Source organism: Falco punctatus, assembly GCF_963210335.1.
Source record: "Falco punctatus genome assembly, chromosome: 5".
Lineage (NCBI taxonomy): Eukaryota > Metazoa > Chordata > Aves > Falconiformes > Falconidae > Falco > Falco punctatus.
The window spans coordinates 85,608,705-85,621,412 of NC_137584.1; the positions used below are offsets into that span (position 1 = coordinate 85,608,705).

General features: G+C 42.3%; 1 protein-coding gene across 3 annotated transcripts in view; it reads right to left on the reverse strand.

The window, feature by feature from the left end:
- Window positions 1-12,708, reverse strand: part of PLD5 (phospholipase D family member 5) — a 203,393-nt gene that overhangs the window by 17,792 nt on the left and 172,893 nt on the right. For all 3 annotated transcript variants that reach the window (XM_080389758.1, XM_080389759.1, XM_080389760.1), the window contains 2 exons: window positions 5,216-5,413; window positions 1,167-1,306 (listed from right to left, as the gene is read on the reverse strand). In XM_080389758.1, coding sequence (XP_080245884.1) covers window positions 1,167-1,306; window positions 5,216-5,413 — 338 coding nt within the window. The remainder of the gene's footprint in view (window positions 1-1,166; window positions 1,307-5,215; window positions 5,414-12,708) is intronic.

The following is a 12,708-nucleotide window of genomic DNA, read 5'->3' on the forward strand; positions in this document are numbered from 1 at the left end:
ACACAAAACCATACTGTAGGAAAAACGTGGAATTCAGACAGGTGGCTTCCCTGGATGTCCCTAATCCAGTAGATTTCTGAATTCTTCAGGCATGAGAACAAAGAAGTATAGGAGATAACATCAACTGCAATGCTATAATGGCTCTACATACTAAGATCCTTCCCAACACAAAGGGGAAACGACAGGGATGCATATCATGAAACGGAGCCTCCTACAGTACTACCCGTGATTCCTTTGCTGTGATAGAGGCTGTATGTAGTGAGTTTATTGGAAAAAACCCTCTTGTAGACTTGAAATAGCTTATGCTTGATATCAGGTAAAATCATAGTTGTTTTTTTTTTTTTAATTAAGCGAAACCTTTAATTATGCAAAACTGGAAAAAAGCACATAATCAGATTTTTAGTTTGGCTTAACTGTGTTCACATAAAGTGCATGAATGGAACAGCGAGCATTGCTAAATGCTGGATTCATTGCGTTACGGAGAGTCAGAGGGACCACTGGATACTTGCCTTCTGAGTTGGATGGTTTTATTATACTGTGGCTCCAGTTTTGGGTCACGAGTGCTTTTCAATGGTCCATACAAACAGGGTATTTAAAAATGACCTGGGCTTGTTTGTTTTTAACAACTTTCAATTAACCAAAATGTGATATAATTCAAAGGTAATCTATGCTGAATTTGGAATTTTCATGTAATTTTCAATAAAATAATGACATCTCCCATATTGTGTATGAGAACTCACAACATGTTATTTCTCGCTTAACACACACACTCTCTCACTCAGTTTGAATATCTGTATCATATTCATAAAATGCCAGTAGCTGCGGTATCAAGATAGTGAATGTAATAATGTAAGAAATAGGATTAATGTACAAGCAGGTTACTGTATTCCTGGGTGCAGTCACTTGCAGGTGGTCAGACTAGACAATTTCTAATCTCCTTCGATAGGCAGATCCAAAGCTTAGGACCCAGAACTGGAAATGTCTTCTCAGGTCCCAATTCTGCTCCCATTTAAGTCAATGGCAGAACTCTCACTGATTTCAATAAGAGCAGAATTGGGCCCCAAGAAATTGGTCCACAGTAGTAACTAATCTCCTGTGGGTTCATTTTCTCCAGCAGACCGTACTGGCATTACAATAACCTGCTAGTCCTGGACATGGACACTCACCGTTTAGCATTGGTGTCAATGACGATCGGCAAGTAGTCCATGACAGCTATGTACACAAACTGCTTTGCATCATCGATAACACTGTATATAGCTTCAATATCCAGGACTCTGTCCTTTGGGCAGAAGAGCTTAGGTGAATTCTGTGAAAGGAAAAGTTCAAATATGGCATTTAAAATACGTGATTTATTTTCTCTTCCCCTATTCTTCTTGAGATGGCAAGTAGTAGCCTTTATTTCGGCAGAGAATATTAACTGGTACCTTCAACTGTCCTGCTAGAAACTCAGAGGTACAAAGGAGAGGCATTTGCTCAATTTGCCCTTGAAAGCCTCACCATTTAGAGCAACTCTGGGTAAAATGCAGAAGACGCAAACTTCAAAACATCCACTGTCATCAAAGATGCTCTAATTTAAGTTAGATTTCAGAGATTTTTTTGTTCCAGGGAGTCCCAGGGCTGGTTACTATTAAATGGAGTGCTTTCTGTCTTCTTGCCACATCAGCCTGATCCCTCACTTGCAACCAGGAGTTAATGTGTATTAAGTCAGTTTGGTTTACAGTTCCACGCAGTCCCCATTGGCTCCATCACTGTCTTGGGGAGATGCTGCAGTTTTGCAGGAAATTTACCTTTAAAACCTAGCTTCAGTGATAAATAAAGCTCTTCACCTGGTACTGAGCTGGTGCGCGGCAAAGCCCAGGCGTCAGCTTCTCTGCCTCGTGTCTAGGGCTGTCGAATGCGTCGGGCAACAAGGTGAAGCCAGCGGGAATTGCCCGCCTGTAGCAGAGGCGCCCAGGACTTGCTGCTCGTCAGGAGAGAGAAGTGGAGCTGCCTGCCAAGCTCTCGCAGGCAACAGCACAGTTCCTGGGAGCAGAGGTTATTCAAGGCACTTTGAGCAGGTGTCACTTGTCCTTCCCATAATGGCTGGCCCCGCAGACCACTGCCTTCCCGCTGCTTCTCACCTCTGTCACCTGCTTGGGTTGCAGCTGCACGTTTTCTTTAGAGGACCGGCTCCCGCCGTGGGCTTTTGGTTGTTCTTTTTTTCTTTCAGGGCAATGCCTATCACAGTGGTTTCTTAACCACTGTCTGGTCTTAAGGATTTACTACACCCAAGTGCGGAAAATACTAGAAAATTAACTAGCAAGATCTCAAGACCGGTATTCCAGATCCATTCCTGAACACTTAAGAAAAACAACCAAAACCTCTTACACTTTATCAGGCAGGCTGGAAGACAATTTTGTTGCTAAGCAGCGCTAAGCTGTGATTCCTGAGCATAACAAAAAAATTCAATGACTGTGTGTTATGCTTGTTGTTTTCTATTGCACAAACATGGGAAGGGAAATATGTTTTCAAAGAATGAGGTTTGACTCAAGAAAAAGAATGAACTGATTTTGTTACCTATAATTTATGTCTATTATCTGAAAGTTTTAGAAGGCTATTGCACTGAGAGTTTACTCTTACACTCTTATTACGTCGAATAGAAGTTTTAAGTTACCAAGCAGCTAAAGAAAGGAATTGTTATGCATTATCTTTTTCAGATGCGCTCAATATAAAGACCAGAAGGTGAAAGACATTTAGAAGATAATTAGAAGAAAAATTTCAGTTAAAGCTCTCACTGCAACACTTGTTTGGGCATTCCACGCGTTACCCTGTGGTGCAGCTGACCCCCTCTGTGGTCATACGCTATTTTAGTACTTTTCTCCGGATTAGTTGTATTAGTGCTTGCTGTTCTGATCAAATACTCTTTTGATACTTCACCTACCAGAAACAGGCCTTTATTCCCACTGGCAGCAGTAGCTGGCCGTGCCCCGGTGGGAAGGGGGTCAACGCAGGGCTGGGGAGCGCAGCACCCACACCCCAGCCCACAGACAGCACCATGGCAGTAAGAACTGCCGGGCTTGTGGAGACTTGCCTCTTCTCACGAGTTCAGGACCAGACAGTGATGCTAACCCTTGGTCCACCAAACCAGCCCAGAGCAACTTCAGGAGTAGCTTTTGGAGGGGCATGCTGGCCAACATTGAGGATTTGCTAGTAGAGGAGAAATGTATGGAAGAGCCTGTTTTCAGGAAGGAAGAACCAGCCCAACTGGCTGCGGCTACAGATTCGTGTGGCTCCTGGAGCTGGACTTCACTGATCTGAGCTTCTGAGTACCAGTGACTCTTTCGTTTAGTTTTCTGAAGTGGAATTTCAAGAGAGGAGGCTTTTGTTGCCCGCACAAAAGGGAAATACAGGGGGGAAGTGAACATCCCACAAACTGCAGAGGAGCAGCTTTTGCAGAGCCTCTCTCCACCTGCCTGTCTGTGATCCCAGTTTCCTTAAAGCTGGCCTTACCCAGCTTTCCTTCCTGAGTGCCCCTCCAGGACTGCCTTTCAGCACGATTTCTCCCTTTCTAACAGATTGCTTAGAAGGGCGTAGGAGTTCATTTCATGTTCACAGCTCCTTAGCTAACTGCCCGAGTCAGTCTCTAATTTAAGCTAATCCTTAAGACTGTCCAGACCCGAATCAGTGGAAGCTCATTTTATTTTCAGATGGCTATTAATTCTGCTTGGCTTAGGCACTTCCAGATTTTCAGTCCAAAATAGTTCTCTGTCCCTTCACGGATTGTAGGAATGTGAAAAATCCTGGACAGCTGAATGTTGCCTGGCTCCCAGCAGGTGAAGGTAAACGCTGCACTGGAACCACTCATCTGCACAAGCATCCTGTCTCAGTGCCTCTATGGCTTAATAGCGTGCTATGTGCGTTGTGGTTTAGGCACTACTGGCTGTAAAGCAATGTGGTTTTGCCTTTTTTTTTTTAGACAGAATGGTAAATAACTCTTAACAACTTCATTACCTTCCTGATTTTGAAGGGGTTGGTTTTATTCATGTAATTACCTTGAAAATGAAAGACACGCCGCATCTTTCATCATCTCTATCGCTCTGTTTACTTTTTTCCAGTTTTGCTACATCACTGCTGAGACTGAAAACTTCTCCATTAAAAATACACACACCGACAGTGCTTCCATGGGGACTGCTGCTTGAATTTTAGAAGTTTTAAAGTGTCATTTTAAAATAAAGCTAAAGTAGATAACGTTCTACAGATGTATGGATGCTTTCAATGGAACAAGGTGAAGAGGATTAATCCTTACAAGTTACATTGAAAAAAAATGCAAGCTCTGATATCAAGCTTATTCTGTATCATTTTAGATTTCTGATTAACAGTCCATTTATTCCCAAGTCATTCACCTTCTGTCCACTACTGTAAATAATTTGAAGGGCCTCCCTATCATTTTTTTTTGAACGCAAGTGAAGAAGTGGTGAACATTGCAGAGAACAGGAAAAAGAATAATGCTCAAATGAAATCCTGCAGCATGTTCACTTCTGGCAAATTGCACGTACAAACAATGTCACAGAATCAGAATGAAAAAAAGAAATAGCAATACTGTGTTTAGTCTGTTCTACACCACAGGAAAAGGCAAGTAACTTTTAAAAATCCTTTCAATTTCAGACTTCCCCACAAAAGCATACCTGTTGGAATAACCGTGTTCCTAGACAACAGAATGATTTCGTTTTCCAGCATTACTATCAGACTATCAGACAAGTTCTGTCTTCTGCAGGTGAGAGCTGTAGTGGTCTTACCTCTACAGTTGAGTTTTCAGTCACTCAATTTTAGTAGCTGCTTTTGGTTAAGGACACAGCAATAATATGCATCTTTTTCAGTTAGGGCCACTTTAGAGAAATACTTAAGTATGGCTTTAATTTACATCTTACATGTTCCTATTCATGGAAGTTACTTTCCATAGTAATTTCTCCATGACAGTTTCTGTCAGAGGGAACACAGCATTATGACAAACTTATTGCAGGGAACTGTGAACATCTCTGTATCAGTGAGAAGACACTTGAGATTCTTTAATACATGCTACTAACACCTACCTAACCTGGTCTCGCTACTCTGTAGTTCATAAAGGGCAGTTTCAGAGAGTAAGCAGATGTTAAATTTCCAGGTCTTCCAAAAAATCTGGTGGGTTAAACAAGTTTCTTCCCTTCCCTCCCTCTTTGCAACTCATTTCAGAACTTACCGACACAAAAGCTTCTGATTTTGTCTCATTCAGCTGCAGCGTCAGTTTATTCTGAGTATCGTACACTCCATATAGTCTCTTAGACCAGCTCGGTGGTATTTTATTCTTATATCTTAATGAGCTATACAGCGCAAATATCCTCTGTAAATCCAGGACCAGGCAGCTACAGTTGTATACGATGACACCAAGTTCCTTCATCTGTGAAATTAAAGGTTCATATCATTAGTGACATTTTGGCTGATGGACCTGCAGACGTAAGCAGCGAGAACATAGGAGTGTCTGGGCGGTGTTTGTTTCCCAGAAGTTGCCTTCCGCTCAGCCGGAGTACGGTTGACTAAAGAACATTCCCAACGATGCTTGTTTAAAGGCAAACACATAAGCTAAATCATCAAAAGTCAGGAGCAGGCAAAAGCTGTAGCAAGGTTTGTACATTCAGTGTCTATCAGAGCTGCGTGTCCTGATGGAATTCCACACACCTTACGGATGGACACAGCTTAGGAGCGATGCCCGTTTCTCATAGACACCATTTTTGTTATAGGTCTTGTCCCAGGTTTACTACTCTTGGCTAGAATCATTTTTATTTATGATTTTTGTATTATTTTGTTTACAGGAAAGGCATCCTTTCTGCTGGATGATGTAGCAGCACTTTCTTACTTCAGAAACAATTTGTTTTCTGTGAGTTCTGGAAAAGGTGAAAGAAATGCACTTCAGTTATTTCTGTGATGGAGAAGGAATGTGATGCTCCACCTTCAAATAAAATGGATGAAAAAACAGGTGTTTAATACTATCAGTAGCTAAATTTACTGTGCTATTAAACCCAACATGATCTAGCATAACTTGTTAGGACACAAAAAACTTGGGTTCTTAACTCTCCCATTGCTGTGGTATGGTCCTTCACCCAGGGTACTCTACATTTCTGGGTGTCAGTTTCTTCAAATGTAAAAATGGAGATAATGACGCTCTTCTGTCATGAAAAGTACGCTGTAAACACGAACATTCTCACAAAGTATGGGAAAGAATAGCCCAAGTAAATACAGACGTCACAGTACAAGTAAATGCTTTGACCTTCTATGGACACAGTCTCAACTCCCCATTTAAATAAAGGCACATCTCCTGGTCATAATAAATATTGGCTTGTCACAGATGTCATTAATTGCACGTCACTAGTACTGAAGTTGTCAACAGAATTTAATTTATAAACATATTCCCTGGCTTCTGTAATCAAAGTAAGCTGCACTCTCCCCCTTCCTTCGAGCACATACAGTGCTCAGGGAAGCTGTGTGTGGGCACAGGTGCTGTTGACCTCTCATTATCTGCATGTCACACGAGTTCAGCCATCTCCAAAAATAAAGCGAGAAGAAAACCTGCATCTGTCTGTTGGAAAACAATGTGTAGGATAAATATTTAAAGGATCCACGCTGGTTTTCTGCAAGCAGACTCTCTTGGTAGCATGTCTCAAAAGTCTGCCTGGCATGATGAAGAACATAAGGGGCGTATGGACTCTCCAGCATGCGCATCCTGTGACACCAACCCCCCCACACCCCCCACCCCCCCTGGTTTTATTCCCTTAGATGAGCTCTCCACAGGCACGTGGAGGAGTTTCTGGTAGAAGTGTATCTTTTTGTAAAGCCTGCGGGAGCTCTGAACCCCACACTATCATCATCTCGGAGCTTGTTGCTGCGCAGTTCTCCCTGCCTGCAGATGAGAACCACTCTGCCAGAGTGGGCAGGGGAAGGGAGCGAAGGGTGGGATTGAACCTTCGCTCTCTTGCTATGGTGGCTGAGAGGAAACAACACACCCCAATACTGCCATGACAAAGAAACTGGACAGGTGACACCTTCTTCAGGTCCCTGGCCCGTAAATACTGCATACATAAGAAGCATTATGCAACACTAAGCTTTCCCATTCCCGACTATTTACTGAATAGTTGCAACCACAGCAACATTACCTAATATTCTTACTGCCTCAGTCAGAGTATTTCTGCAAGCTTCTTTAGTTCAGGAAAAATACGGATTTCCTCCATCAGCCTGCACGACCTGAAATTTGTGGGTAGTTGGAAAATACAGACTACTTGCTGCACTGCAGCCTTTTATTTATGGATAAGCCAGTAAATTCCCTTTGATGATAAATATAAATTATTCCAAGCTATGCCCAACATTCTAGTCAAGCAGCCTATCTGGAATAACATCTTTGGGTTTTCCCCTCGGTGCCGGTGTCTTTGAGGATGCTCCTGTATTCAGTTCTAGGCTGTCCCTGTACTCTATGCACTGTTTGTCTCCAAACATTTTTAACTATACACTGTCACTGTTTTCACTGTGTGCTGCCAATACCGCTCTCCTAATTGCCAGGCATGCCATTGCAAAGGACTAACTAATAGTATTCTGTTACATGTATCTGCATAATGTGGTTTAATCGGCTTTTCATGGCTGTTAGTTGATTCTGACATAATTATGTGGTTACAGTTTTCCTTTCATTTATCAGTCCCATTATTACTATTCCACTTTATCCCTTCCATTAAAAGTAAGGATGAAATAGTGTCCTCACAGCACGCCAGAAGCGGTCAGGATTGCGTCTGCGGGAGCAGCTCTCCTTGGAGCAGGAATGCTTGCAGTATGTCCTTTCCCTGTGAATTCAAGGATTGCCCTTCTGCCTAAGTGCTTGCTCGTGTACAGTGATAGGGAGGAAGCCAGGGGCACTAATGGGTTTTTTAAAGTGCAGTTTTTACAGATCACCACCTAGCCTGACCAAAAATTAACCATTAGCCATGCCTTACCGCCAGCCTCTTCCCATGCAACAGAACCACACAAGGACCAGCCAGCTGGATGCTCCCGTGGGAGCGGGTGAGGCTGGGCACCACCTCGGCTCCTGCAGGCACCCACTCCCAGCGGTTACACTCACATCGCGGACTGGAACAAAGCCACTTCAAGAGATGTATTTACAGCGCAGTAATGAACCCTGCCTTCCCACGGCGTTGCGTCTTGCAGCCAGCTTCTCCGGCTGCAAGCACCGATCAAAGCTTTTCCTGCTCTTGCAGCCGTGATAAGAGCTCTGCCCCATGGGGATTCCCTGGTGCACCATACAGACTGGGCTCCTCCTTTCCCTCTCTGGCAAACACAGTTATCCTCTTTAGCCAGCTGCCTGCTTGCGTTAAGCTTTTATGAACTTCAGTTCAAATTTGACTGAACCAGACAAGTAGATTCAAAGTTGCTGGAAGAGAGCGGACGCAACTACCATGCTCACTGTGCAGCCCCTATTTTCTTAGGAAACCAGGTAACTGTCAGCCTGACACATCATGACCACCTTGGTTTGCACACAACACATCCCCCTGAAATGGAAACAATGCAAAGAGCGCACACGTGTGCAGAAAATCCCAGCTGTCTCCTGTCTTAGCAAAGCCCCAATAAGTTTGGAGACTAAAAAAATAATCTGTTTCACAAGTATCTTCCACACTGAGCCTATTTTTCCTCCCACACTCTGAGGCGAGGGGAGACTGCTCATTTTCCAGTTAAGCACAAAGCCTGTCATCCTGGAGGCATTGCAGAGGGGGCAGCAAGGATGTGCTAGTGACAGATTTAGCATGAGGTGGTAGGTCATCTAGATACGGGGAAAGACTTTCTCTTTGGTTTGAGAGCTGCTGTTATTACAGACGTTTCTTTTTTAATAGTCTCAGGGGAGAAGCAGAAAAAAAAGATTTATATTGAAAGAATCAAAATCTAAGCCCTGTTCCCTGGCTGAAACATGCAGCTCAGCATCATCTGAGGTACCTGTTAAGGTAAAATCCTTCTGGGGTAAAGGCTTTTAAGGCAAGGGAAGTGTTTCTTCATCCTGAGTTTTAAAACCAACTCATGCGGTAATGAAAACATCACTAAAAAATTAAAGTGAATCAGATATCAAGAAATCAAAATCTTAATAAAACGAAGGAAGATAAATATGAAATGAAAATAAAAATGCACAAATCTGATTGCCTTAAAATGGAACTCAAATATTTGGACGTTGAAGTCGTAGAGTTGAATGTGAGTGACATTTTTAGGGCATGTACTGGGGCTGGGGACAGGAATGATTTTCTGGATAGGGAATTTTGTGTCCTCTCATGAGCAGGTCTCTTTCCCTCTTTGTTAAGAGCCACCATGAGTGCTGTTCTCAACGTATGAAAACCACAGGAGCTGGGTTTCCTTCTGCCCCATGCCATTTACATTGGTGCAGAGCAACTACTAAAGGCTACCAAATCGCCGTTTGTCTGTCTTGCCAACACGAGCTTTCTTTAAGCACCAGAGAAGTGAATGACTACACAAGACTCAAGAAATAGTGGCTCAAAACCCACTGTACAGTGATACTCTAACTACAGAAATCAGTTAAGCTACAAAAAGTAACAAATATGGCCTAGCTAGAGAAATAGTGATTTTTATAACTAGAGGAGAAATTCCTTTCTAGACTGGACAAAGAGCAGGATTTCGCAGACAGGATTTTTTGCTTATTTTTGTCCTTTGGATATTTGTAGGCATCATATTTGAAACAAATAAAACAGGAAAAGAACTAAACAATACAGGTTGTGGACTCACAACACTGTAAGCTTCCTACACCGAGGAACAGTGTTAGGAAAACTTTTCAAATACATTTGGATCATGGGTTAGACAGGGTGTACAGCGTGTCCTTAACCTGCCCCGGGCAGACCAGACAGTGCGTTTTATATTTACCTTGAGCTACACTGTAAGAGCCAACCCACTGTGCAGGCGAGGTACTATTTGACCTACATAAGAGTGGCACAATCTGGTTCACAGCTTGCAATATCTGAGTTGTGGCAAACGTTAACAGGAGGTTTTAGAAAACTCTTTGTTAGTTTCTTTTAAAGAAAAAGTTTTTAGTAATTGCTCACGCTTGAGCCTGATCCTGAAAACACAGACATTAAACGCCATTTGCTGGGCATCCACTTGCCTGTGCTACAGGAACGCTGGATTCACTATATATGTTATATAGTTAATAGGGTATATTGCACACTAAATTTACTAAGCAGACATTTTCTATAGAGGACTGTGTGTGCGTTTGCCATTTGCCTGTGTTTGAAAATGTATTTAATTATGCCTTCAAGCCTGTGGGTTTTTTTTAAATGACCGATTTCCAAATGAATGACTGAGCAAAACCAAAAGCACAACAGAGCAATGGGCTAGTAGAAGGCATGCTATACTGATAAATCAGTTACTAAGGCCTAAAAGGACCTAAGATTTTCAATAGCTTCTAAAGAAAAATAATATACCATGTATTCATTACCACCTTAAAGCAGATATTTACAGTGGCAAACGCATCTTTTCATTAAATATGCTCTAATTTTTTAGTTAGCCTGCACTCCAAACATACATTCTTTTTCCCTTGGTTGTTAGTCTTACATGACCCCTACTGCAAACCTCCCTTATGTTTTCATCTGGTATCATTTATGATACCATCAATACCATGATGATCACGATATCATCAATGAATCTTTTCCAATCATACATAAGCATCACCTGAAGGCTGCATTCTGTGCAGCTGCTCTGTACCTCTCACCAAAACCTGCGGAGCAGATAGGCAGGGCAGTCCCATGGCAGTCCCAGGTAGCAGCCGGGGGGTGGCCGGTGGCAGCAGGGGAAGGGCTTTCTGATGGGAGTGACCATCACCAACAGTGACAGAGAGAGACAAAGAGACGTGAGAAAGGTAAATGCTTCTTTTTGCAGTACTGTTTGATGTGGCTGTTGCAGCAGACTTTGCTATGACAGGGTTACGGGAGTAGTGCTCCTCACAAATTCATTCAGTGTGACATCCCCATTCAGATGGCCGTCACTTTGTTGTAAACCAAAAGTGCAGCCTGATGCTGAAGAAGGCTGCAACGCTGCCTGGCTCTTCTCTCCCAACACCTGTGCAGGTATTGTGCATTATGGCCACCAAAACAGCAAAAGCACCTATCTCAGCTAATGCTTCGCTAGAAATTGCAACCTATCCTTATGCATCCTAAGCCAAAACTTCCCCTCCGTGCTTGGCTAGCAGTACAGTGCTGAGGCATCACAGCTTTGCCAAATTAGAAGTAACTTGGTGCAACCCAAATCCAGCACAGTCCTGCTTCTACTTTGAGTTGCACTTTTTCCTTCCATGTTGGTAAGAACATGGGAGCTACACTAATGTTGGGAAATACTAAGTAGAAAAGATTAATACAAATGGTAAAGCAATGTATCCTCAGGAAGTTAGTAAAATTCTGTCTAGCTTAAACTATCTGAAAATGAATAAATGCAATATTTAACAGCATCTTTGGATGTCAGAAATCACCTAGGGTATAATAAATGTTCTTACTTGAATCCCCTGTTATTTTGAAACCCACAAACTTCTTTTGAACATTACTTAAAGGACTCAAACAGATCAAATTTTGAGATTAACTGTTTCATTGTAACTATTGCTTCTGTTTTCCATAGACACTTTTTATGAATAAATGTTATTTTGAAATTTTTAGGTGCAACTTTTAACCAAATTCTCTGGTGAACCAGGTTGTGAGTCTTGCACTTGGATCTCTCTTGAGTCTGGCCTATGGCCCATGGTTGTGTGGGTTTTACATTGCTGTTATCTAAGGCCGAAGGTTAATTTTGTATCATCTTAGCTTTAAGTAATTTGAAAATAATCAGCAGGCAGAATTTCTACTGAAATAGAAAAAAAATAGTCCCTTCCACTTGATAGAAGAATGCAGTCTCAACCTGAGCTGGGAACTTGATCCCATCACTGAAAATGGAAAATTGTAACTCAGGCCACTGTGCTGGAAATAAATCTGAGCACGTGACCAAGAAGAGGTGATGAATTCGATAGAGTGTGCACCCAGCACTGGCACTGAATGTCAGTGTGAAGCTGTGACATGCTGGTCTCGCTAAGGGAAGGGACGTAAGTGAACTGACTACCCCATTGGAACTGATAAAGTACATTTGAATCGGCAGCCACCAGCAAGTCCCTTAATTCTCACCTTTAGAAAGTAACTTAATAGATTTGGGTCTGTGGTTCTGGCAGGATAAAAGTCCCAGGGAAGTTACAAGGTCATACATTATTTTTACTTTTATTACCTAATGGCAAAAAGCTGTCATGATAAGGCAGAGGAGATACTTTAGGAGCTGATATTTTTGTGTCCCATTCCTTTTTCTGCTGTTTCTCAGGTCAAAAACCGCACAGTGATGCTCTCCTAATTTCCACTTCACCTTACATTCAGTAGATAGCCCCACCATTATTTTGCATAACACCTTGTTCTTAAGAAAACCACGCTGAAAAAAAAATAATTAGGTTCAGCATTTCACTTCTGCTGAAAAGTACTGTCACCAAGATGCAAAGCCAGATATCGAGGCAGAAGGGGTGCTTGTTTTAAAATGGCATAGTTTAAAAAAAGTGGAGGAAGAGGTAGCAATGCATCTTCAAAGTAGAAAACGGAAATCCCTCGTGTCCTTGTTGCATTAGGAAAAAAAAAACATCACGATTTTTCTTTTTCAGCCATCTGC